Source organism: Coturnix japonica, chromosome 1 (genome assembly GCF_054131305.1).
Source record: "Coturnix japonica strain WE chromosome 1, WE-NBRP24, whole genome shotgun sequence".
In the NCBI taxonomy this organism is placed as follows: Eukaryota; Metazoa; Chordata; class Aves; order Galliformes; family Phasianidae; genus Coturnix; species Coturnix japonica.
This window is the reverse complement of record NC_140663.1, coordinates 30,904,176-30,931,082: the sequence shown is the minus strand read 5'-3', so window position 1 is coordinate 30,931,082 and position 26,907 is coordinate 30,904,176. Positions and strand designations below refer to the sequence as shown.

The 26,907-nt window shown below is 39.7% G+C and overlaps 1 protein-coding gene across 38 annotated transcripts in view; it reads left to right on the top strand.

Moving 5' to 3' along the window:
- The window catches only part of GRIP1 (glutamate receptor interacting protein 1), a 278,059-nt gene that overhangs the window by 248,038 nt on the left and 3,114 nt on the right, over nucleotides 1-26,907 (top strand). For 20 of the 38 annotated variants that reach the window (XM_085514690.1, XM_085514637.1, XM_085514628.1 and 17 more), the window contains 12 exons: nucleotides 1,676-1,756; nucleotides 6,118-6,187; nucleotides 6,428-6,573; nucleotides 9,679-9,823; nucleotides 10,813-10,952; nucleotides 11,133-11,321; nucleotides 14,362-14,518; nucleotides 15,733-15,933; nucleotides 18,295-18,406; nucleotides 18,564-18,608; nucleotides 21,194-21,427; nucleotides 26,496-26,642. In XM_085514690.1, the coding sequence (XP_085370816.1) occupies nucleotides 1,676-1,756; nucleotides 6,118-6,187; nucleotides 6,428-6,573; nucleotides 9,679-9,823; nucleotides 10,813-10,952; nucleotides 11,133-11,321; nucleotides 14,362-14,518; nucleotides 15,733-15,933; nucleotides 18,295-18,406; nucleotides 18,564-18,608; nucleotides 21,194-21,427; nucleotides 26,496-26,642 (1,667 nt within the window). The remainder of the gene's footprint in view (nucleotides 1-1,675; nucleotides 1,757-6,117; nucleotides 6,188-6,427; nucleotides 6,574-9,678; nucleotides 9,824-10,812; nucleotides 10,953-11,132; nucleotides 11,322-14,361; nucleotides 14,519-15,732; nucleotides 15,934-18,294; nucleotides 18,407-18,563; nucleotides 18,609-21,193; nucleotides 21,428-26,495; nucleotides 26,643-26,907) is intronic. The other 18 variants (XM_085514661.1, XM_032443426.2, XM_085514682.1 and 15 more) reach the window with 3 other exon arrangements.

Here is a 26,907-nt window from a genome sequence, read left to right as displayed (position 1 = left end):
TACTGTTATTCTGTCTTGCAAGAAAAGCACAGGAATAAATCCCGAGTATATTGCAAGTGTGAGGTATCAAAGATGGGGACTTTCTTCTCAGACATGCCACTGAGTTTTCAAATGACCCATATGAAACGTGTCTTTTTGTGCAGCTTTCTCATTCCACGTAGCCCTGCAGCAGGCTTCAGAACACAAATAGAAATGACAAGTCCTTAGAAAGATCTGATGACAGTTTCTTCTCTGAGTTATTTCCAGACGTGTTTCTGCCCTGAGACAGAAATATTCTGCTTTGCCAAGAGAAGTCCTCTACAGGCCAGCTAATGAAATGTGTTACAAGACAGTATGTTACTAGTATTATAGTGGGATGGGTAAGCAGAAAATCCTAGAGAGTTTCACTTAACACTATCTTAAATCAGCAATCTAAATAAAACTGTAGAAATTGCAGTAGTAAAAGCTAGAAAAGTCGTTAATATTACTGCTGAACCTTTATTATTACTACTGTCTTTTCTTTCTTCTGTAATGTATTTAAGCATACAGAACATGCCTGTGTAACCACAAATTGTGTAAATCAAGCAAGCACACTTAATGTATGTGCATTACCCCTCTATGTAAATAGTAAGAACTTTTAAGACTTATGTGCTCATCTGACAGTAGCTCCTTTGAAGTCATGACAGTGTTGGATGTGCCGTATTTTCCATTGTATAGTTATTGTTAATGGTACTATAAATCATGATGTCAAAAGCAGGCTAAATGTTCTTACTGCAATTCTTTGTGATCTTTTAGTACATATACCTTTAGTATACTATAAATAAATAAATAATGAAAAAGGCCAAATATAACATGTGCATCTGCACATAGAGGAAATGGAATATTAAAAAGTAAGTAGCAAAATAACAAAAAATTGACATTTAAGTACACCTGACGTCGCAGGGACAGTAAGGTTTGTGTTTCAGTTCCCAGACTTGGGTTTTTCCCACTTATGCCATAACAGACTTCTGATTAGACTCTCTTGCAACGTGTATGTTTGCATACCTACATAGCTTTGATTTTGATTGACCCTCTTTTCAAGCCAAGGCCCAGACTTTTAGAAGCAGTGCTGCAGAAAGTCAGAGTTCAGATGCAGTGCTGTGTGGGGTTTGTTTTTTTTTTGGCTCTGCTGGCTTCAGATGCTTCTTCATTAGTGATGTTTTCATCTGTTTCTTCCCAGTGGATGTGAAATCCATGGCAGTTGCCTTAGCAAATAGTTAAAAATATATTAGACCAACAGCAACAAAGAACGGAAATTCTTAAGACTTGATTTGCCTTCCTTCTAATTAAAATCTATCTGCCAGCCCTAAAATTTTCATGTACACTCACAAAAATTGCATACCAGCTAAAATCACACAGTCTCAGCTGACTGCTGGTCTGTGCAATCTCCATAAATTCAGTTAAACCTTAGGAAAATAAATTGAGTTACTGTGAAATTACCAATAGAGGTATAAATCATACTTTGTATGCCCTACTTCTTTCACTTCAGCACCCACATTTCCTGCTGACTCGTAATGCTGATGTGATTTCATTAACTTACATGTGTCATTCCATGAAATGAGAATTGCTATGTCTTATAAATTATTTAACATTTAAAGGGTTTTTTTCTTTTTTCTTTTTTCTTTTTTCTTTTTTTTTCTTTTCTTTCTTTTTGCAGAATCAGTTATACCAAGCAGTGGAACGTTTCACGTAAAACTACCAAAGAAGCATAATGTGGAACTTGGTATCACCATCAGTTGTAAGTGACAGTGCTTGCCTTTAAGACCACAGTGATAGAATAACATGCAGACAGTAGATCCTTACAGATTTATGGATAGCTATAAGCTCATGCTTGTTTCAGTAACAAACTTTTTTCTTTTCCTAGAATGAGATGGTTAGCAGTTCTATGTCTCAGATGAAATATTATCTTGTAACAGATCTGTATCCTCTCCAACATTTATAGAGGCCATACTTTTGCTAGACCTAAGGCTTGCCCTATTCCTTCATGTGTAGCATATATTTAACTCTCATTAAAGTAAAATAAATAAAAAGAGGTCGGTAGAATTAGATAAATTGGGTACATGCAGAAAAGAATGGCTCAGAACTGTATCAGGGGACATTTACACTGAATAGTAGGGAAAATTCATTTACAGTGACAGTGGTCAGATGCCGGAACAGGCTTCCCAGTGAAGTGGTTGCTGCCCCACGCCTGTCATTTGAGAACATTTGGATAATGCCTGTAATAAACTGATAAGACCTGATGATCTTTTAAAGACCCTTCCATCTGAATTATTCTATTCTTTGCCATGCCATGCGAAGCCTTTCTACTCCACTCCATTCCACTTCACCAGGCTTGTGGATAAGTGGCTTTGTATTAAAAAATGTTTTTTGTCCCAGGAGAAGCTGTTATTTTTTGGAGTTTAATAAAACTGCTAAACTTGAAGCTAGGTTGAGCCTACTACGGGGATTTTGGCTGGGTGAATATCCACTCAAAGTCTGTTTAAGTCCCAATGTTCTTTTCTTTGAGGTAGCTGTGAAATAAGAAAGAAGTTTTAATTTTTAACATAATGGAACAGCTGATCTACAAAGCTGGTTATGTTTCACTGAACTTCCTTCTAGGTAGGAATTACAAATAGGCAAATTACATGTGTCTTTACACACTCAGGCCTGGGAATGAGAATTGAGACCATAGAGTCATTTATATAGAGAGAACTTGATGAAGAACAAAATTCTAGCTGCAGTGATAAGTTTACAAGTCATCCACTCTTCATTCCTATTGTAGTTCATCACACAAATTGTGTAAGATCTCCATAGGAGTTCAACAGTAGGTAGACTAAGAACTGAATGAGAGGAAAAAAGGTGAGATCTTTGGTGGACAAGGAAAGAAACTGAGAAGAGCCATAGCAGGGAGACAAGAGATGAGGGAAGAGACTGAGGAGTGATAATGGGATGGGGATGCTGGGACTTTAACAAGTTAGAGGGCTGGGTGGGGGTGAGCAGTAAGGTGAGTGAAAAGAAGCAGATGTGACAAGGAGATGTTTGTTTAGCAGGGGAAAGAAGGCAATGTCAGGAAGATAGATGCATATTCATGCATGAGGATGCTCATTCTCTGACATTGGCAAGGAAGGAAAGAACAGGGTAAAATGGATCTGACATGGACTGGGAGCAGACTGTCTAACTATGCAAGAGACTGGAGCCCTTCCCAGGACAAGACCACAGGGTTCCTAATTTGCAGTATTTTCTAGTAACTTCACATTTCTCTCCTTCTATCCTGTCCTCTTCCACATGTGATTCTGCACAGAGATCTCATTTTTTTTTTAAGCCTGCTTGTGGCCTTTACAAGTGTGTGTTTGATAATGTTTGATAGAGATTGTTTTTAATTGCTTTCTATAATCAAAAATAACTGAAATGAAACAAAACGAGGGGGTTAAGACCATATAGTATCACTTCAAACGTCTTGTGTTAATTCATGAAGATACCTTTCTTAATTCAGTGAACAAATATTACTTTCACATTCTTCCTTCTCACTCTCTGGGGAGAAATGAAACTGCTGCGTAGCAAAGGGGATGAAGGCTGCATAATGAATGAGGAGGGGACTGCAGAAAGCAAAAGGAGGTGATCTCACGGTCAAGAAAGTTTCATGCTACCCTTGAGAAATTATTTTTTTCCTTGTGACAGAATTGAGCTGTGATGCCAGTCATTTCACAAGGCAAAAGAAAAAGAGAGAGAGAAAAAAAGACATTTTCCACACCTGACTGCTTGATTTTCTGGAGAAACATTGGAGAACCTGGAGCCACTCTTGAAAAAATGCTGAGTGTTTGCAACTGATGCTGAAAATGCCAGCAGTTGGGCTTTGGATGTAGAAACTGTTACATAATGCAAACTATTGTAAGAAATGAGAGCGTGGATATCTCAAATTTCTCTCTGAAGAATGGTTATGCTTAAAATTTGTAGTGTTTCCTTATCTATAAAATGAGGAAAAAAGTACTCAGCCTTCTTGCAAGGGACAGTCTATTTGTTAGTGTTTGGGAAGCAGTCTTAGGCAGCAGTGATGCGCAGTACAAAAGTTATGGAGGCAACTGAAGATCTTATCTGTGCAACAAAACTTAAATAGTTTGTACTAAGTCTGTCATGAACATTGAACTACCAGAACAAACCAACAAAGTGTGATGTAGCTGCTTATTAAGGGCTTGTCAGCTTAGGGGAATTCATTTCACACCAAGCAGCGTTTGCTTCCTGCAAAAGGACTTTCATCCGCCAGACAATAGCACAGGCTAACTGACAAAATGCAGCTGGTTCAGGTTGCTTCAGTTTGAAACTTTAATAAGTTTGTGTACAACGTTTTATCCTTTGGATCCGTATGTACTCTTGTGGAAATGCATTTGGAGTGTTGCCCTTTTTTGCTTTTCCTTCTCTCTTCTTTTTGGAACCATAAGGGACTGTTTTCTCTAGTACTGATAATTTTTGAAATCGGTTTAACAAGAAGTGGACATTCAGAGGCTTTCTCAGCCAGGGCAGCCAAGGTTAACAAGATCTGTTAGAGCACCGTGTTGGAAATGGAAATGGAAATAATGCACCTTATGGTTGCCGTAGGAGTGGATCTGTTATTTTCCATCAAAGAAAAGAATCGTGATCTGCTGAAAAGATGACATCAGGATTTTGTAGTGGTCCTCCACCAATACTAGCAGCTTTTTTGATGATTGTCAATTAGTCATTGGTGCCTAATGGAGTAATACCTTCTGTGTGTATGAATGCAGAGGTTTCAGCAGGTACAAAGCAGAAATGGCGTAAGGTGATTCAAGAGCCTTGGATGCACAAAACCATTAGTGCTTTTAGGAGATCTAAGAGCTTTATAGCACACGGCATGCTCTTCTATGACAGCAGTCCCATGAGTTGGTCTGTGGACTGTTTCCTCACCCCATCAGCTCTGGGTGGTGTGCTTTGTGACAGGTGAAACACTTACCTCTAAGAACATGCCTTTTGCCATCCTCAGTTTCTGATCCCGCTGCTTGCCTTATCAGATATTCAGCGCAGTCCTCTTCTACCAGCAAATGAATCAACTCTTGAAAACAGTGCGCTCGCTGAAGCTGTGCCAAGAATCAGCCCTCTGGATGCAGTCAGTCATTGTTCTTTTCATCCTCTGGGGTAGCTAACCCAGAGATCCAAAAGTCAAATGAAATTGCTAAGCTGCACTGTTAATGGCTTGCAGAACTTGCCAGGGGAAACCTGGCAAATGCTTTTGCACAAGTAGTTAAAGAATGGCAGTGACTGGCATTGTACAGCAGAGCGTCATTTTAATAATGATGGACAGTCAGCAGATAGAAAATAACACCAGATACCTCTAAGAAGAGATGAGTTACTAACTTGAATGTTACTGGAGTTGCAGTGGTTCTACTCACTGTCCAAAGTGGGTAGAAGTGTGCAATGCTTAAGGCCCTGCAGCAGGACAGAGGAGAAATGTTACTCAACATAAGGGCCATGTTTATTGCAGAAGAAGCAATGAGTCATCCTGTAGCAAGCTTCCACATGGTGTCAGCTACATCTGTGTGGATGTGGTGATTGTGTCAGCCCAGCCTAAGTGTGGCAGTTATCCACAGTATGCAATTCACTGAAAAGTAGATAGCTCCTTTCTCACACAGGCAGCACTATCTTCATGGCTCTGCCTCAAACACTAAATGAGATGAGAGCAGATAGATGTAAAGAATGTGGTATAGCCCGCTCTATAAATTTTGCCAGAACATCTCTGTGTGTTTAAGAGCTGCCAACACTGATCTTCCCTTGTGCATTGGAGCTACACAGCATTTTATGACGTATCATGTAGCTGTGCCATGGTATCTGCACATGGTTGAGTCCTGGCCTAATCCAGAATTCAGACATACCAGATTGAATTCTCTTTGCAATACTCACCTTAGTTCTGGAATTTTCTACTTTTTAAAAAGTAGACTTTGCAGCCTTGGTTATATGGTGCTGCCATTTGTATTTATCTATAGAATAGAGGAAGGGGAAAAATACAATACAGATAAATAAATAAATAAGGAAATGATGATTTCTGGTTATAATTTTAGCCTGTGTGCATACATAAAAATTAAAACAGGTGCTTATATCTATTCTTCATTACAGCTCCATCCAGTAGAAAACCAGGGGATCCTCTAGTTATTTCTGATATCAAGAAAGGAAGTGTTGCTCACAGGTGAGACATCCAGTAACAATCTCTTTCCACTGTATAGCCTGCTAGTCTCAAGTTAAACTGAGGAAACCTGTAAGAACCTTCTGCTTTTATTTAGTGCACCGCAGTTACATGTGAAATGTCCAACATATAAAGCAATAATTGTTTAAAAAAAATCTGTCGTGTTTCTGTATTAGTGTTTATACTTTCTAAAATACTTCAATGTTACTGGCGTTTCATGTAATCTTGTTTACTTGTTCACAGAACTGGAACACTGGAACTGGGTGATAAGTTGCTTGCAATAGATAACATTCGACTTGACAATTGCTCAATGGAAGATGCTGTTCAGATCCTTCAGCACTGTGAGGACCTTGTAAAGTTAAAGATCCGCAAAGATGAAGATAATTCTGGTATTAGCAATGAGCCTATTTCAGATTCTTATGTATTTGCAGGTTTATTCTTTTGCATTCAAGATTTAGTGAAATAATTTTGCTAAACACTGCAGATTTTTACTAATGCCAAAGTGAAAAAAAAAATTATATATATATACAATTTTGTATTATCTAAGGACTATATTGCCTGCAGAAGCTGTACTGCAAAAAGAAATCTTTGGTTTTCTGCACAGGCAATTTCCCTTCAGGTGTAAACATACAAGGTTGATCTTTCCCTTATCAGTGTATTGAAATTTTCTCTACTTCTGAGACTGACCTGCTGGTCATGCTTCTTTTAATGCAACCCTCCTCACAGTTGGCCTCCTGGGCTGCAGGAGCTCACTTCTGGCTCATACTGAATCTTTCATTAGATGATACTCCCAAATCCTTCTCAAGGCTGCTCTCAAGCCACTCTCTGCCCAGACTGTATCTGTGCGTGGGATTGCCCTGACCCAGGTGCAGGACCTTGCACTTGGCCTTGATGAACTCCATGAGGTTGGTATGGGCTCACCTCTAAGGTCCAGGTCTCTCTGGATGGCATCCCTTCTCTTTAGCATGTCAACTGCACCACTCAGCTTGGTGTCATCTGCAAACTTGCTGAGGGTGTACTTGACCCTACTGCCCATATCTCCTACAAACATATTAAATAACAGTGGTCCCAGCATTGATCCCTGTGGAAGGTCACTCATCACCAGTCTCCACTTGGACACTGAGCTGTTATCCACAACTCTCTGAATTCGACCACCAACCAATTCCTTATCCATGGAGTGTTCCATCTATCCAATCCATTTTTCTCCAACTTGGCATCCAGGATGTCATGTGGAACAGTGTCAAACACTTGCACAAGTTCAGGTAAACTATGTCAGTTGTTCTTCCTTTATCCACTGGTGCTGTAACTCCATCATAAAAGGCCACCGAATTTGTCAGACATGACTTGCCCATGGTTGTGGCAATTTTGGGGCAATGTTGGTTAGCACCAATCACCTTATCTTTATTTTCTATGAGCCTTAGTGCATAGAATTGCTCCACAATTGCATCACTACAAGAAAAGAAAGAAGGAAAATCTCAAAAACGAGACCACCCCCAAACATCTTAATTTGATTGCATTTCCTCCCTGTGTGGAAGCATATTTTCAGCAATCTTTCCTTCTTTTTTCCTGCTACCTTCCAATTCAGAGGATAGTTTTATCACCTGAATAACCTAATGGCTACCATCCTTTTTCAAGTAGCGGAATTCTTTGCTCTCGTGTGAGAACTGGCCTTTATTCCTGAATTCAGGCCACTTTTAAGCCATGTTTTTGAATAGCTTTCATTTGTACTGCCTGGAAGGAGCATCAAAGAGAGTAGTGTAGCAATTTGACATTTGTTGCATTCTACCATTAATTTTCTTAACTAGGGCTTTCCAGAAGAAAGACATAATGGACCGGTCTCCTTTCTAGTCAGTCACTAAGATCTATAAACTTCCAACTCTCAAGTGGCAGGACTGCTGTATGATTAATATCTTCTTTTTCACTTGCCATAGGTAACAGGGAAACATTAGCATTGTGTCAGCCCTTGGCAGATACTAGCTATTGCATTTTCAGTTAGCTTGGGGGGATTAGTCTTCATCCTTCTGTGGAAGTCCTGTAACATGTCAATGCCATACCTGCGTAAACATCATCAGTGTTAGGTCTCAGAGGATTTGTCATTGCCCCACGAATGCTCCAACAGGCAAGAGCAATCTACTATAGGAAAATCTGCTTCAGCAGGGGGGCTGGATAAGATGGTCTCTTCCAACCCCAGCCGTACTATGATTCCTCTGTGGAATGATTCTATTATTAAGTGGGAAATAGGAGGGATTTGGGATGAGGGGAAAGTAGACCTAAATTTTCTGCAAATTGGGAAGAAACAAAGTAACATCAAAGATATTAGTGTTTCTCCAGCTCTGCTGAAGTACCACACACAGTGTTGGAAGGAGGCAGTACTTTGAACCTATGGAGTGATGCAGTTTTCTTTTTCTACTCTTAAAACTTGAATCGAGCATTTGAATTTTCTGACTTGTCTCAGGTTAGTTCTAGTCACATTTACTCAGTGTGCATCTTAGACACTTTCCACACTTGCTGAACCATTCAAAATGTCATTACCCACAGATGCAGGAAATGTTGCTTGCCAGGCCAGACACCTTGGCTGAATATCAATATCATAAGATGGACAAGGGAGCATTTGACCTGAGGAGAAACAGGAGAAATTTGACATTTAAAGTTTTAAAATATTCCTTCAGAACTAAAAGAAACTACAGCTGATTTCTCTCCTACTGTGATGCATTTTGGATAATATGTGAAGGACATGCACTGTATTAATAAAGCATCCATTCCTGTTGGTGCAGCACCAGCTGGGTATCGTTTGCAGAAAATACCCTGTACTTAGCTTAGCCAGAGATAAATTCTTTCCATTTATGATGAGTATTTGGTAAGACTAACATTTCAAAATAATGCAAATTTCATTAAAATAGTGAGATAAATAAAATCGAATGGAGTTATTATTCAATTCAATTAATAATTCTGAATTCAGAAGCTATTTTCTATTCAATTCTGAAAGTTTAAAATTTCTCCATTAAAAAGAGGGGATGTATTACAGGTTTTCTTAGCAACCTCCTCATGACTTTTGGCCTTTCCCACAATTTTTTTAAGGAAGTTATTTAAAATATTGTTGGATTCCCCTTTGTTTTGAATACCTTCCATTCAGTTCAAGGAGCAGAAAGGTTCTGGTATTTACTACGCCAGTAGTAAAGCATTTCTTCTCTAATTAAATAGCCCAAAGTCACATTTTAATATGAAGAAGGTACTAAGATTTTAAACAGTAGAATTCAGTCCTGTTCCAGTAAGGAGAGTTGTTTTAGTGGTGTCAATATAAGCATGTTCTGGCAATAAAGAAGTTGCGCATAGTGTGTTTTTTCTTCTAAATAATCCAGTAGAGTATGATGAAGAATTGTATCTGAAATATGATCCTGAAAATGTTCGATTACCAGTCACTAGATTGAACGTGTTATTTTTTTAATTCCCTCTTTCATAAGAGACCAACTGCATCTGCTTGGCATTTATTACAGATGAACAGGAGAGCTCAGGAGCAATTATTTATACTGTTGAGCTGAAGCGCTATGGTGGACCTCTTGGAATTACTATCTCTGGTACAGAAGAGCCTTTTGATCCCATAATCATTTCCAGCCTTACAAAAGGAGGATTAGCTGAAAGGTATATTGGAAGGCAAATTACTTTTAAGTATTCTTTTGTCGAGATAAAGGTTAATTTTGTTGACCTGACAATGCTAATTTTGGTGGGTTAGCAGTTCTTTAGTTCTGAGCTTAAAACATTTTTGCTGTCATTTTGTAATGATTACTGAGTTCAGGATCATCTTAACAAGATGTTCTTGCAAATGCTATACAAATCAGAGCAAATTTTGACCCATATTTGAAATATCATTGGAAAACCTACTCAGTCACAGGAACATTCTTTTAAAAGTGGTAGCCTTTCATGTTAGAACAGGTGAGGAAAGCACTTCATGTATCTAACTTTATCTGAAAATATGCCCACAGTGTCTGTATATGCACTTACTTATACCATAGCTAATCCAAGGAGCAGAAATGCTCCTCATGGATAGAGAATAATTGAAATCCTAAGGTTTTCTGTCACCTGTCACCATTATGACAGGTAGAGCCACTGCAACTTGTAAGTTTCATGATAGTTGCAGAGCAAATTTAAGGAACACAAAACACAATAGTTTTGCCCAGCCAGAACAACAGTGCATTTACACAAACAGAATTTATTTTCTTCTTATGACACAATCCATTTGGAAAGCCGCATTGGTGAAATAGCAGGCTGCTTGTTCACACTGCTGTTATCCGTTCCGTGATTCTAGAAACATTCCATTAGTTTCAAAATCTATTGAACTGACTACTGAGATTATTCTTAACCAGATGGGCTGCAGTGAATATCATCCACAGCTTATTAACTTCTGCAGTAACACTGAAATCCAAATCTTCGTGCTTCAGCTCTGCTATTGCCACCACAACACAGGTGACTCACCCTAAGCGTTTCTAACAATAGAAGTACTGTGTAACACAGCTATGAACACAAAAGAACAGTTTAATGCCTCCAAATATGCAAAGAAATTGTCCTTTTTTATGCTTTTTTTGTTTGTTTTTCCCCTGCTCTTTTAATGTTTAACTTCTCTCTTGCTGTAGAACTGGGGCAATCCACATAGGAGACAGAATCCTAGCAATAAATAGTAGCAGCCTGAAAGGAAAGCCTTTGAGTGAAGCCATTCATTTATTACAGGTGGCAGGAGAAACTGTCACCTTGAAAATCAAGAAGCAGACAGATGGTAAGTATGGCCAGAGTAGCATCAGTGGTCTTTAATGCGCGTGTTTTTACAGATTACGAAGCGTTTAGGCCATCTCTGGAGAAAACGTCAGGTCAGTAGCAAAAAAAACATGTTCTTAGAGCTGCATTAAAGCAATGATCATCCCTTTTTTCTTTTCCTTTTTTTAATAACCCTGTTCAGCTACCAGTCCCAAGAAATTTTCTGTCCCTGTGGGTCATATAACCGAGCTGAGTGACGCTGAAGATGAAACCTCTGCTGGACAGAAATCTGGCAAACTCTCAGACATCTATTCTGCTACAGTCCCCAGTGTTGACAGCGCAGTAGAGTCATGGGATGGCTCTGGTATTGATACCAGCTTTGGAAATCAAGGTACTATCAAGAATACAATCAGTGTGTAAAGAGGAAATAATTACTGTCTTCTTGGTTGACCTTCCTTTGCCCTAAAGACAACCTTGTCTGTACTAAGTTTAAACCTTCTACTTTGTAATGTGCTGGTGTCTCCTTATGACCACACACCTTGTCAGGCGACATGATTTCTTATGCGTGGCTGGCCTCAAATTCGTTCTTTTATGACAATGTGCTATGTTATGAAGCATTTATCAATACATTAACAGGCTTTTGTTAGCATTTCTGACATCTGAATAGCCCAGTCCATAGCTCATACACAACTAAATGAGTTTATCCTTCAAATATAGATCAATGCAAAGCACAGATCACTCAGAAGGTGTTCATGAATTTGATGCCTGTGGGCAGTAATTTTTAACAGACAACAGATTTATTATAAAAAGCTGAAGGGAGAACATTAAACATTACTCACGATCTGTAAAATTTGCTTCTCCCACATTACTGTAGTATGAACAATTAACTTTCATCCCTCAAAAACTATTTTTCAGTTGAAAGACATGATTTTCTACTAAATTTTATACTTCTATTTGACTTGTTTCAATAAGATTTTCAATATTTGGGTTTTTTGTTTTGAAAACAGAATGGTTTGTTTGAAACATGAGGTCAAGAAGTAGCTGATGTTACTGCTAATGGCCATTTTTCGGTCGTTCTTTAGTTGTTAAATATTTCTTACTGCGTGAATTTTGTCATTAACTTTCCTTTCTACAGGATGGTCTCAGTACTCTTAACTACAGGTCTTGCTTTCTACATTTTACTTTTAGCTTACTGCTATGCATAACATTTTATTTTATACCCAATGTAATGAGCTAACCTCTTTTTGTGTAATTTGTATTTCACTGGAGTTGGAGTTCAGATGAATTTGTTACCTCTTCTGGTTTTAACTGTTTTGGCTAGACCGTCAAAATAAATCATGTTCGATTTTCTTCTCTTTTGTTTGTTTGGTTGGTTGGTTTTAAGTTCTAGGGAATATATTGGGAGAGTGAGAAAATGATGCTTCTCATTTTGTATTTGAATTGATTACATCTAAGGCAAGTTATTGAACTGTGGAGAGAACCGGGGTCCAGAGTGCTCTCTTAAATCCCAGTCATTCAGACTCCTTACCAAAAACTAAACCAGTGTCTCAAAATGGTTTTTCGGTCTCCCTTAAGTAAATCACCCAGACTTGGCTGGGTACATGGTACTTCTCTTAAGCAGCCTGAGTGTAATCAGAGTTGTGCCTTATCCCTTGCTGTGGTACTACAGTGACCCACATTTCTATTAGAGATCATTCTAACTTGACCTGTCATTTGGCTTCTGTCCAAACCTTTCTTGGCATAAGCACAGGCAAAGCAAAATGAGGAGTTTGGGGAATATTTCTGGAGCATCAAATAATGCTTTATCCTATTAGTTACTGATTCAGTGCTGGTGAGACATTCTTTCTCTCCTTGAATTGACACCTAGTTTTGTACCTTTGTCTGATATATGTGCCTTAGAAATCTGGAGGCTTCCCCTCACAACAGTTGCATTTTCACATCCCAAAACCTTGGTATGATTTAGGAGTCCGTTAATGTTTGTCAGTTAGCTAGAAAAAAGCACACAATTGTGTGATTGCATGGAATTTGAGGGAGACGGGTCTGGACTGATAGATGGAAGTAAAGTGACCTCTAATTTAGAGAGGCGACAGCAGTGATATTGGTTAGCCATCAACAAAACAGAATTTTCTAATACACTACACACATAAGATAATGCCAACTACAGAGACCGAAAAAGGAATTTGTTGAGGTGAATATATATATATACAGCAGTTCTGCTGTACTGGAATTTGTGTACCAGATCAGCATCAGATTGTGACAAGTTAATCCTTATGTTCTTTTTAATATGTTGCTAAAAAGCTCAACTCCATTGGCTTCCTACTTGGAATTTAAATTAGAGTTAATTCAGTAAAAGAAAAGCTATTGAACTACTACCAGTGCTGCTTTTAAGATAAAAGCATGCAGAAAAAACTCTTCAGATACCAGGGCTGTCTGATGCCACGTGCACAGCCTTGAAACATTTGGAAATAGTTGATAGAAAGGTCTCTTTCAGCAAGCTGAGCTTTCCGAGTGTGTTTATTGTTCCCAGGTGCACATGCTTCTCCTGAGACAGGTCTTTCCTTAGCTTTCCTAGTGAAAAGCAGCATCCCTGACAAGAGCAAGTCCCCTCTGCCCAAAGGGTCATGCTGTTGAGGTCATGCATGTTAAGTCTTTTCTCAAGACAGTGCAGCCACACAGAGCTGTGATGGCTGTGACAGCACAGTCCTACACCTGCATTATTGATCTCTTGCACCACTGGTGCCAAAACTGTCACCCTCTTTCCTGTTGGGGAACTTAATCCAGTTGATGGTCACCAGAGAGCTTCTGTGCTGTGCAAATTTTGCATCTTAATAGCCATAATGCAGATCAGTAGCATGCAAAATTGACTCTTAATATGTCACTTATTTTTGGCTACATTGCATCCAAATTTGAGGAAGTTACTAAGAAGAAAAAACTGTCTTGCTGGTCATCTAAGAAGTCAAGTTTGTGTGCTTCTTTTATTGAATCCTTTCAAACTCTAATGGACCTGAAGCATTTTTTCCTTAATAGATTAAATTTTGGATATTTCACACATTATCAATTTAACACATGGTAAACATTCATATGTTATTCACTAGTATTCAAAGTCAAGTCAAATTGGATACTGATAGTCTTTTGGAAGTGTCCTGCACGAAGTAGAGGAGACACAAAGAATAGGAAATCTGGGTTGGATATATTTAAGATTTTGCTTTTGACCAGCTTTGACAGCTTTTAGAGCACTCCTAATTTGGGGCATAATTGAAGTCATTTATTATGCTAAATATCTGGCTACTACTACTACTACTACTACTACAGTAGTATCAGTAATGTAATTATCAGTCCACATTCAAGTCCTAGAGAACCTAGTTTTAAAGATCTACTTTTATGTCCTTACAATATATACAGTGGCATGAATATACAATTCATCTTTTTAGGGCCCAGCTATCAGGCTTCAGGATACAACTTCAATGCCTATGAATGGAGGAGTCCTAAACAGAGGGGCAGTTTGTCCCCTCCAAGCAGACCACGAAACCACCCATTTCATGACACAGTACTGAGTGATGATGAATGGGACCGACCTACAGCAAGCAGGTAAGCTCTTGTTCAAGTTTCTGTTTTATCTGCAGCTGCATTAGTGCCTCAAATATGGACACTTGTTGTATAGAATGAAATTATTCTTTTCTAACTCATCTATAGCAGCTCATTCTCTAAATATGAGTTATAGTATTTATAATGAATGAAACTTATCAGAGTAGATAAATGGCGTTTGTGGAAAATTATGATGCCAAAAATAAGGCATATATTTATTTTTAATTACTTGAAAGCAAACAAACAGGAACAGAACAAAACAAAGATTTCAGCACTCGTTGTACCCATTAGTCAGGACTTGAAGATGCGCACATCCTTCATTAGAAATACAGACTCTTTGTGTAGCAGCACAACGAGCCTGAAGTCTCAGTTTAGTTTATTACTACAGAAAACCTTTTCTATATGAACCTGCTGGATAAGTAAATCTGTAAGTTTTAAATTATTTATCTTTGAAATGTAAATCAAGGCAGGGTTTAGATGACTGTGCAGCTTTTTGGAAGCTGAATGATAAATCCTCCAATACAGCAGGTTGCCCAGTGGCATTTTATCTGGGGACAAGTCTGTCATGATGATGCAAGTGAGAATACTCAGCCTCTGTCTGGCTCCTTTGTTCCCTGCTGGCCATAAGTATACTAGAAGTTGTCATAGGCTGTTAAAGGAAAACGCTTAATAAAGGAAATGATCGTTGTTTTCTTCCCATTTTTACTAAGTGTGCTGTTTCTAATTTGAAAGCAGTGTTTTTATCCACATTAAAAGCTCATCTTTTGTTTCCCAGATGAGATGCAGCCACAGATTCCAGATCACCCGCTGTTTTACAGTTACATAAGTAATAGGTTAAAAAAGTTGATGAGCGGGGAACCAGAAAGCCAGACTGTAAAATGCAGAATATTCTAAATTACAAGCATGTATTCCACTACCATTTTAAAGTATAGTTCAAAAAAAGTATGCACATTAAAGAGGCTTGTTCTACTTACACCTGAGAAATACAGCAGAAATTAAATAATGGTTATTTTAATATCGTATCTGTAAAATGAATTATGCCAGACCTGCTGATACTCCTGTGCCTAGTGCTAGAGTATCTGAGAAGGATGTATCTGTTCTTCCAGCCTGTGAGAGGTAATTCCAGAACCAAAACAGCCCTTCTATGCTTCTAGCTAGGCACTCTGTCTTCTTCTCTAACACTAAAAAGTATTTTTTCTTACCTTTATTTTGTGTAGCACAGCTTCCAAGAACATGTGGCAACAGAAAGAAACTGAGACGTTGGGAGAGAATCAAGAAAATCATTTAAAGCAGACTTCTGTAGAAAGGTCAGGGGGAGAGAACATCAGGAGCATGAAGAAAGAGGGCAAGCTGTGGAAGGGTGCCTCTGGTGGGCAGAGGAAAGGTGGGGGACAGCTGGAAGAGTGGAATACTTCCAGGTAGGAAAACTGTGCACAGGAGTGAGACCTGACTGGGCTGGGGCTGAGGGGGAGGGAGAGCGGAAAGAAAGTAAATACAGATGAAATGAGGAAAAGGAGAAAAATGGATAAAACATGTCACTAACATGCCAGTGAGTGATAATAGCATTTCAGCTGGAAGTGAATGAAACCAGAGAGCATAAGCTGCTCTGTAGCCTTGTTTCTACCTACCACTGACAGGCAGAATAGGTCAGTTATAGCTACTACTCTAAGGTTTTTTGCACATTAAAACATTATCTACAGAAATGAGTCTGCCAGTTCCTAGAACATCCTGTCACTTCCTGATAGAGAAGAAAATAAAGAGGGGAAGGGGAGATACAGAATTAGGGGATTTGCTCTCTTATATGGCAACAAGAGCCAAACCATAGGCACTTGTGGCTTCATATCTGTCCCAGTACCCTTGGCATGTTTGTGTTTCTGAATTCCTGGTGGCTCTTTAAATGAGCATCAGAAAGACAGATTTCTTTGCTACAGTTCAAACAATATTTCACGTGACATAAAACCAATCTCTCAGATTTGTTTCAGGAAAAAAAGATAGATGAGAAATGTTTTTGAAAGCTCTTTTTTTCTGATGCAGTTGCTCAGCTACAAATCAGCTTATTAATGTGGCTATAATGGAGGTGAAAATGTCGAGCATTTCACATACCAGGAGATAAGGTTCAGAAAAAGCATAAGAGGAGGTGAGGGCAGAGAAAAGAATCGTTCCAGCCAAAAAGATGTCCAGAATTATAGGCATTATAATTTCAGATTTCATAGGAGTTGTTAGAGAAGGAATGGACCTCCTGTTCTAGGAAATCCAGTCTTTGCTGGATAGACATATAAACCTGTTCATTAACTCAAGTTCTGTTTTACATTTCACTATTACTATCCAATATAAAGAAAGGTATTGGATAAAGTAGTTGATGTTCAACATTAGCCATTAGAATAACTACTTAGGTTGATTAAAAGACCTAATTTCAGATGTCAAGGATCTTTCTAAAATCATGTTTTAAATACTTTCTTATCTTGCCTGAGAGGAATTGCATCTGTGATCTGAGTAGGTATTCTCACCATTGCTGTATCTATTGCAATATCTTAGAGGAGACACTGATGCTAGATGGAGAATCATTGCAATAGGAGTTCGAAATGGCTGACCATTGTCTGCTTGACTGATAGTAGCTGTAAGAAAGCATCTCTGAGGCAGTGTATCCTGTGTGTGAAGCATTCGAGCTATGGTCGGTTGTGCTGGGCAGTTCCCCCATTTAAAAGCTATCACGTTAACCGTGTTACATTCATGCTGTTCTCAGTAACACTGTTTGTCAAGCAAGGCCTCAGATGCTTCCATAATAGTGTTTGCTCTGTTTGTGTGATGTTAAGCGCCACTAGCTGCAGTCTATGGGTAGCTGCTCCAAAGTAACAGCTTGCTGCCTCCAAAAGGCCGAATTCTCATTCTTTCCTTCCTTCATCCTCCCCCTCAGCTTTTCAGCAGCCCCCTCCCTTGCAGCCGCTTTGACGCTTGTGTGAACCTTCATTGAGCTGACCTCCTTTGCTAAAGCAGCAAAAAACTCCTGCTTCCTGCCCTCACACACACACACAGTGGCGGTGTTGCTTTGGGCTGTTTCTGCAGAGTTGGCATTTTGGTCTGACCTTTCTTACTGGGCAACTTTCCTAAGCATCACTGTCCCTAACAGCTTGCTCAGGAGTGCTAGCAATAATGCTGCAGTGTTTTTATGAAACATCAGAGATCTAGGTCTCCACGCAAACCAGTTGCATCTCTGGAGGTTTCTCTGTGTTTGTGTATAAAATTACTGGAGCAGTTTCTGTTATGGCACTCAGGTGGGGTTAAACTGATAATAAGCGCAGCTTAGTCTGAAGGAATCAGTGAAAACACCATTATCCCTCTGTTGCAAAATGCTGTTTGTCAAAATGAGAGCTCTTCACATTTCCCTGAAAGAAGTCTGTGAGGTTGAAAGGTTTTATTACAAACGTTTTGCTGCACAGAGCAGCTCTGCCCTGGTTGATTCGTTAATTTGCATAGGGAGGACCCAGTTTCGGATCAGTAGAAACGTATATTCAACTGTTCTTGAAATCCACGTGTCTCCTTCCTGAACAACACCCTGCTCAGATCCTGCCGGCTGCTCGTGACTGCCAGGTGATGGGAAGACCTGGCTGCCATGTGCTCTGCATGCCCATCCGGCCTCTCCCGACCAGAGACCTCCCCACTCCTGCCTACCTACCGTAACGTTCTGTCATTCAACTTGCAATCTGTGGCAAGGCACGTGTGTAAAATATGTTTTCAAGGGGAAACGATCCATCTTTTTTAACCTGTCATTGTAAATCTAGCTTCACAGGTACCCATGATAACACCGAGGCTGACCAGGAGGAAAACTTCTGGTCTCAGGCTCTGGAGGATTTAGAGACCTGTGGCCAGTCAGGAATTCTGAGGGAACTAGAGGTAGAACAATCTTAACCTTTCTTTCCAATTATAGTGAAATATAATGGTTTTGGTTCAGTTTACATTCATTTTATTTTCTCCTTTTTTCTTTCTTTTTTTTCTTTTAATTTGCACTAATCGCACCAATTCATTTAAAAGCTTTAACCCCTCTCCACAGGACAAGGCTGACAGGCGTCTGTGTTTGAGAAACATGACTCTCTTGGTACCTACCCTTTACGTTTATCTTTTCGCTTGTGCAGTTGCCTCCCCCACCCCTAACCGGAGCTATTTTCTTTTACTCAATGCAACTGAAATTCTATGAACGTGTTCACCCCAGAGCTTTTGACTTGTAGCTTCTGCTGTGCGTCCCATTGATGCTGTTTGCACAGGCAGCAAATGGTGCAGAACTTCCTCAGTGGGCATAGCCTCCCTGCGGCAGCGCATCCCATTCTCTTGCAGCCGCTTGATGCAGCTTTTCTTAGCATGCCATAGGTTGTCTTTTAAATTGAAGCTTAATTTGATTAAGATGAACATAAAAGAAAATAATATTATCGAGATATTGGATACAGCCTTACCACTGTGAAAAGAAAGCCCTGTTAACATGAGTAATGTTTGTTATGCTGCAATCTCTTCACTGGGCAACATATTTTATTCTGAACTTAATTACAAATCTAACTTCATGGCAGGTTGTGGGTGGGGGGTGAGAAGCAAGGGGGCAGAGGCAGAGTAACTTTGAGTCTATTTTTCTAATCACCTTTACTCAAAGTTCTCTAATTGGAACAGTTAAAATTATGCTGGTGCTGAAAGTTGAGGAACGAAAGGTCCTAAAATATTTTCTTTTATGTTCTTTTAAATTCCTGGAGCTGCGAAACTGGCAGAATCTCATTTTCATTTTTATGTCATTGAAGTCCTTTAGCAGCCAGGAGGAATGTGAATGGCATAACTGAGTGAAAGTTTTTCAGTCTAGATTAATTTACTCCTTCAGATTTACGGCTTCTGTATTGCATGTACGGATAGCAAAATGTGATTCTCGTGTATTTGTTATTGCAAACCAGAGAAAAGCAGGAGAAAATGTTATATGGGTTTAATTCCATAGTTAGATACGGTTTCGTACTGCAGGCTTCTCGTGCAGTTCTCAATATTCAGAGCACAATAAAAGGAGATGGAAGTAAGTAATTCAGAAGTGGAAATAGATCATTCGGAATTTAGTTACTTCAACACGTTGAGTTTCCCTCAGCCTTCTACAAAAGCAGCCACCTCCATTTTACAAAAGTGAAATTCAGATCCACAGATGCTGTAACATTTATAGTGTCGCTTCCTTGCACAGCTCACAGATCTGAAAAGAAAGCAAGGCTCATTCAGCATGACAGGGAGCTGAGAATGGCGATGCCTCTATTTTATGAAGTATCGTCGCATAGTCAAGGACTCCTTCTCATTTTTCATTTCAAGGTCTTCAGCCAAACAGCAAAAAACCTGTTGTTTGCCAGGTCCTCTAGCTGCTTTGCTCCATCAGAGAGTAATGTCAGTCAGTAGTGAGCACAAGAGAGACTGTTAAAAGTACAGTAGATTATCTAATAGTGAAATTAGTGCTGGAGTTGGGAGAAAGACAAGTGACAAGCATGGTCACTAGACTCAGAAACAAACTTTTCTTTGCCATTTTTTCCCCTATTTTCCCCCCTTTTTTCTCATTTTCAAGCAGGCTGTCTGCATCCTGTCCCAGTCAGATTTCAGCTTCTGGCCTGAACTCGTAGTTTTCCTTTTTTTCATGTCCATCCAGGGAGAAAAAACAGGAAATTCTGTGCATCCTACCCCAGCAGCAGGCTACAACCCTGTGTGGTATCTGTGCCAAAGCACTGTTTACCTCCCATTCCCTGAAGAAGCAATTCTTTCACGAGGGGTACTTTTGGTGTCAGTATATTCCACCCAGTGAATGAGGTGACTTCTGTTGTCTTCTTCCAGCACCCCATCCCTGGAGGCTCTCAAGGATGGGGCCCTGGGCAATATGATCTGGTGGGTGGCAGCCCTGCCCATGGCAGGAGCTTAGAAGTGGGTGAGCCCCAAGGTCCCTCCCAACCCAAGTTATGCTGCAATTCTGAGATTTCATGCTTTGCGCATCCTTTCATCAAACACAAAGGCTAGCTTTTACTGAGTCTAAAACCAGCAGTGAGACAGGGGCTGCTATCTCTGACGTGCTAGTGCTAGCCCCTTAGCTAGCACTTGCAATGTGCATGTTATGCATAATTTCTTCCAAGCAGTGTGTACCTGCACTGAGTTTCCCCCAGGCTGGGATGGTGTCCAGGTACTGACTCTGGCAGCGCTGGCTCTAGAGCTGCCTTCACGTTCTGCTGACTCTACTATTTTTTTAATAAACCTCACACTCACAGTCAGTCTTGTAAATACCTTCCTATAGAACCAATTCCAACAAATGTAATTAGGCTGCAACTTAAATGTCATTTGATTTACGAGTGAAATATTTTTAAAGAGCACAGTTATACTGTACACTCTTCAGCCCAGTCTGCCAGGGGACAAGCTTACCAGTGCAGCCATTCCAGTGCTCAGTATTTTAGTTGAAAATGCCATCTGAAAACGTTTGCCTATGGGGTTCTGTTATTCTTGTTGTGTTTTGTTGTGGTCCTTTATTTTATAGTGACTTGCAAGCAGATTGAACATCTGTCCTCTTGCCTTTTGCTGTGCCCTGAGTGATTGTGTTTTAACAAAGAATAGATAAGTTTTTCCTACTGCTGTGAATTAACCGCTTACTTAAACCACGTTCTGTGTTAAAAATTAACCTGTTCATTAATGCTCTAGGCCACAATTATGTCAGGAAGTACACTGAGTTTGAATCATGAAAACCCACAGCCTCGTAGCCAGCTGGGAAGACAAGCCAGCTTCCAGGAAAGAAGCACTGTAAGACCACATTACAGTCAAGCTTCTCGTAGCAACACATTGCCATCAGATGTGGGGAGAAAGTCCATGGTTATGAGAAAATTTAAGCAAGAAATGAAAGAAATCATGTCACCAACTCCTGTGGAGTTACACAAGGTCTGTAATTTTTCTTCTGACAGTTTTGAAGTAATATATTCAGTGTAGGGAATCTAATTATATGGCAATACAGTAAGCACTTTTTATAATGACTCCACGGATGTAATTCTGGGGCCGTGCATATTAGTTCTTACACAGACATTAATGATATGTTCTTATGGGGAAAGCAAACAAATAAGATGCATCCTTGTCTACTATTTCTTTTACAACAAATCCTCAGAAGGGTCTGCTCTTTCACAAGGAGGAACCACTGGTAATTTGAATCAACAAAACCAATAACTCCTCTCTGCAAAATGTGTTCATTAAGAAACCTAAGCTTAATTTCTAGAAATCAGGAGGGACTGGGGCTCCCATTGGTCCTTTTTCAAATTAGCACTAATTTCAAATCAAATATATGATACTCAATGTACACAGCACAGAATCCTTCAAATGAACTATTGCTTCACTTCTCTTTACAATTCCTTTGTTCTAAAAAGGATAAAAACTTTACAGTCTACGCAACTTTTGACTGCTCAAGACTTGTTGAAAACATATGGTAATATTAAGGTGGCTTTACACCTCAGTCATGGCAGTCATGGATAAAATATCTTCAGATCTGCACAGGAAACACCGTGCTGGTTGAAGTCTCAAATCCAGAAAGGCCGTAACAGCAACCAGTTTCCAGAACTCTGGGGAGTGTTACAATGTTATGTTTTCCTTGACAGGAATGAGTGCCCCATCTTGTGCTCCTTCTTCCTCCTCAAGGTCTGAGATTTTCACAGAAATGGGACAAAAAAGCAAGGCAAAATTTCTATAAGAGGTCACACATCACTCTCAGGGGAGTTGGTTTGCTTCCTGTTCACTGCGGCTCTGACTAGGCTCAGTTTGTGATTCATTCCATTTAGTGAGCTAAGGTCTCACTGAGGATGTGCTAAGTGAATACTTGTAGAAGACATTGGAGAGTGGATCTTACATATGGACAGGGAATAATTTGCCTGTGTAAGCAGTCACTAGGATGTGTTGTGATAGTTTAAAGCTACTTGTGTTTCCAGTTTGATATAAAGAGATTATTGGGGTTGGTTGCTGTGCTCCATTTTCCTGAGTGGAAATTAAATGTGAGATGGAAGGCAAGTCTATGTCAGCAGGTGCTTCACAGTGTGCTCACACTTAGCAAAGATACTGTTTTCTTCTATGGATTATAAAACCAGTCTGTTGTGACTGATAAAACAAATGCATTGCTGGAGAGGAGGAGTCAGATTTCTATTAGTGAATCAGTACTGTTTTACAGCTGGTAGCTCTTAAATACCAGGCAATGAAAAAAGCCATCTTTTAAGAAAAATAGCTATCAGTGCCTGGATCTTATGGTCCAGCTCACTAAAATATGCTTATACCCTGTTCATTGCAGAGGAATTGGACTAGATGACCTTTAAAGGTCCCTTCCAACTCTAAAGTTTCTATGATTCTATGCTTCTATGCAACCCAAGCTTCACGGGCTGGTTTTGTGTTCATGCCAATCTTAGTAAGTTCCTATTGGTTTTTGTCTAGCAATGTGTCTATTACTTTCTCTCCCCTCCTTAATGTTTATGTTAAACCTCTAGTTTAATATGAATAACCTGTTCAGTTTCTATTTCTCAGGAAGACTTGTCCAATTAGAGTTTTCCAAAGCAGCCACAGTGCCATAGGAGTGACTTGGAATTCACAGCCGAAGGAATTCCTCAAGTATTTTTTGTAGCAGGGCTGGCTGGCAAATGTGCTCTGCCCTCTGCAGGCGAATGTCACACTATACATGAGTATATATATAATGTCACACGAATAACAGAGAGAAAGGCTGGATAAAAATCCTCAGGCTGCAAACACAAATGAATAGCTATAAGGGAGCAGCAGGGTGAGCAGATGACATTACCAGCTTGTTCTTCTCAGCCCTGTCTGAAAGGTAACACAGCCCTGAGAATTATTTTGCTTAATGCTGCAGACCTTGCAGCAAGTTAACCTGAACTCACCACTATTTCTTGCTTAGGTGCATTGATTTCACCAAATACTTATTTAAGTGGTCTTTGTCCTGAGAAAGCTAGGATTGAGATAAGTGTCGTACACATCTGTCACAATATTTGTTCTAGATGGTTTAATTGGTAATATTTAATTTAGCTGGATGCTATGGTGCTGTATTGTACCCAAGTTTAATTTATGCCTTTAATCGAGTTTATATAGTTAGGTTAAGTGTATAGGTTAATACTTTTCTTAAAATCATAGCAGACCAATTTGAAAAGCTTCCCAGAGCGAGAGTTCCTCTGAGAGCAAAAATATGCACTAGACATGAAATAATTTTTCATCAGTATTGCTGCACGTCAGTGTTAACCTAACATTGCCGGTGGTTAAAACCTCTCAATGGCTGATCTGTGCAAGATGGATGAATTTAAATGAAACATTTCCCCGTATATCTGAGAGGGAGGAGAGACACAGAAACAAACTCAAAACCTGTAAACCTCTGTTCAAAATGTGTAACTATTTAATTGCTTATGAAATATGCATTAAATTTCCATTTCAGCTTTCTTTTTCCCTTAGGCTTCTGATGCAAATTTAAAAGTCCAACAAATCATCTCGAGCTGAGATATTTTCTATTGAGATCCAAACTTCCAAACAGTTGCAATGAGAAGTGCAAATAAGAAGGTGTGATTTAAGTGTTGTGTGAATTGCCTCCAATCTCACACCCTTAAGACAGGCTGCATTAATGGCAAGTGAGGATGAGAAACCCGTGTGGGAAGGTCTTACCCTTACCCGTTATTAAATAAAAATCAGGCACTGATTTTACTCAAGGATTTTAATTTAGAAATATATGCTGCCCCAAAATGTGGCTCCAATATTATATAACCTGTAATGTGCTCTCTGCAGATGAGTAGCACCTAAAAAGTGTGACAGCTGTCAAAGACACGGCAATGTTCAATTGCAGCCTCATCCCTTGAATAAATAGCTATTGGTTTCATTAATTTCCAAGTTCCTGTTAAGTTAGTCAGAAGTCAAAAAACATAGCCATGGGGGAAACCATTTTTAAAACCTCCTTTATGATCTGTAGATCTGAAGAAGCAGAGGAATTAGGTAGTATTTTGATACATACCCTTCCACAATCACATCTTGTCCGCTCTGCTGTGGCTTTGGTAAGGTCTGGACTGTAACAGACTGCCCAATTTGGGGTCTTGAAGGGAAGGAAGGGCATTGTTCTGCAGAACATACTCTATAGAAAAACAACCCCTGTTTCACATAGCTGCAAAGAAAGAGAGAATAAAGTACTCTTCTTATTCTCTGTGGATAGCAGCAGACTTAAGTTTCAGCAAGGGTGATTTAGTTTAGGCATGGGGGAAATAGCTGAAGCACTGGCAGCGATTACTTTAATAGTCTGTGGAGTCTCCTTCACTGGAGATTTCAAAAAGCAGGACAGATTGCTCAGAAATGGGTTTAGATGCAGTTTGATCCAAACTTAGGGCAAGAATACAGCCTGGGTGGCTTCAGAGAGCCCCTGTTTCATATGGTCTAGAGCTTGTTCATCCGAGGTTGAATCCTGCTCTACTTAATGCCAGTGCCTTAAGGAAAAGGAAGGGAAAAAAAAGGAATGAGTGGAAGTTCCTTTTAAAAAATGTACCATCTCTTCCAGAACAGCGCAGTGTTTCACATCTCATCTCCCCTCAGGCTTTGTATCATGTTTCCACATTTACTTTTTAAGGCTTCTTTAAGAAGAGGTTAAGAGAAGCCCTCCTATATTTGCTATGGTATGGAGAAAAGGTTATTTAAAAGAGGATTCGTGTCTTGGTGCAGTGCTAATTAGTTTTTAGCCTTGCCGTGAAGCACACACAACTACCAATAAATTAAATAGATCTCTCTGCTTTAGTTTTCCCGGGGAGATTGGTATTGGTTGGTTTGGGGTTTTTGCTTTTGGTTTTCATCTTGCTGTATTGTTAGTCTTACGGCACTTTTAGGGATACCTTAGACCAAGCTCATGTTAGACGTGCTGTGATATGACAACCAAATGTCTGTTCTCACCCTGGTTAAAGCACCTTTAATATCTCACTGAAGCAGAGTAAATTCAAGGAAAATGCAGAAAGCTTGAAAAGAAAAGCAACCATTTGTGCCTTTTTTTTCCATGCTGTGATTTCATCAGCCAAGATATGATTTGAAGCAGTATTTTGAACCCAAAGTGAAATAAACTATATAAGCAAGAGCAAAATTTTGTCTGTGTGTCCCTATCAGCACACACTTTCTATCAGCATTGACATGTCAATCAGAGCCCACACCATTGGCCTACAGTTTTCTTGCATAGGTCTGCTTGCCCGATGTAAGAGAGAAGCAAAGCAAGAAAAATCCCAAAAAACCCTAAGAAATAAAAAGCTACACATGGCACACACCTACAAGGAAGTCTCTGAATCCTTTTCTAGCAAATAACTGAACTCACAACTATTTTCACAGTACTAATTCTCTGAACATATAGAAAACCTCATTCTCCTAACAAGCTTAGCACCCATGTTCTACTTTTGAATGGCTGTATCTTGCCTGTCTAACTAACATATCTATGGTGGCATCACACAATTGCTTGTCTTCAGAATACCCTTCCTGCAGTGCCTTCCTGCAGGAGTTGTGTTTGCATGTTCTTAGAAGGTTGCATTGTAACTCTTATACTGAGCACTGCTGGGACTGATCGTTATAGGGTTGACCATTGCCTGGTGAAAGAGAAGGCTGATGGGGCTCAAGGTACCAGTGGTATTTTGGAAGATAAGACATGGGTTTAGTTTAGGCCAAGTCTTTGTTACTGCACATTGGCCTTCACCACAGAGATGCTAAGTCTTGTTAACAGCTCTCAGCCTTGCAGTTGAGTTGAGATTCTTGGTGGCAGCTAATTGATCTGTTTCCCATCATGCTGAGACAATTACGATGATGTAAAAATGGCACCAACTCTCATATAGTACTGGAAGTACCAAGAGGTAGGTAAGTAAGTGATCGCTGTAATGTGAAATAACCTAGGAAGGAGATCTGCCTAGTGCTTGTAGAAATGAGGACCAGCTTTTTTCCCTCACCATATCATTGTGTTAAATTACCTCCACAGGTAACTTTGTACAAGGACTCTGATGGAGAAGACTTTGGGTTCAGTGTCTCAGATGGTTTATTGGAAAAAGGAGTGTACGTTAAAAACATTCGGCCAGCTGGCCCTGGTGATCTGGGTGGTTTAAAACCGTATGACAGACTTCTACAGGTAATGTTTTTGTCACAGCTCAGGTTTGGTGTGAGTGGGCATGACATAAAAGGTTCATTTTGTAAGAAGTTTTGTAACCAGACTGTGTGGTGTTCGGGTATCATCTGTGTACACAGATGTGTGGGCACAAAACCACATAAAACCATTAGCGCTCAATTGGAACAGCTTTGTTATCTATGTAGGCTACTCTGAAAGCAATGCCTCCTGTTTCATTATGTTGGTCCATGACATCAGAGTCAGATGCGGGTGGTACGGCAGCAGAGGC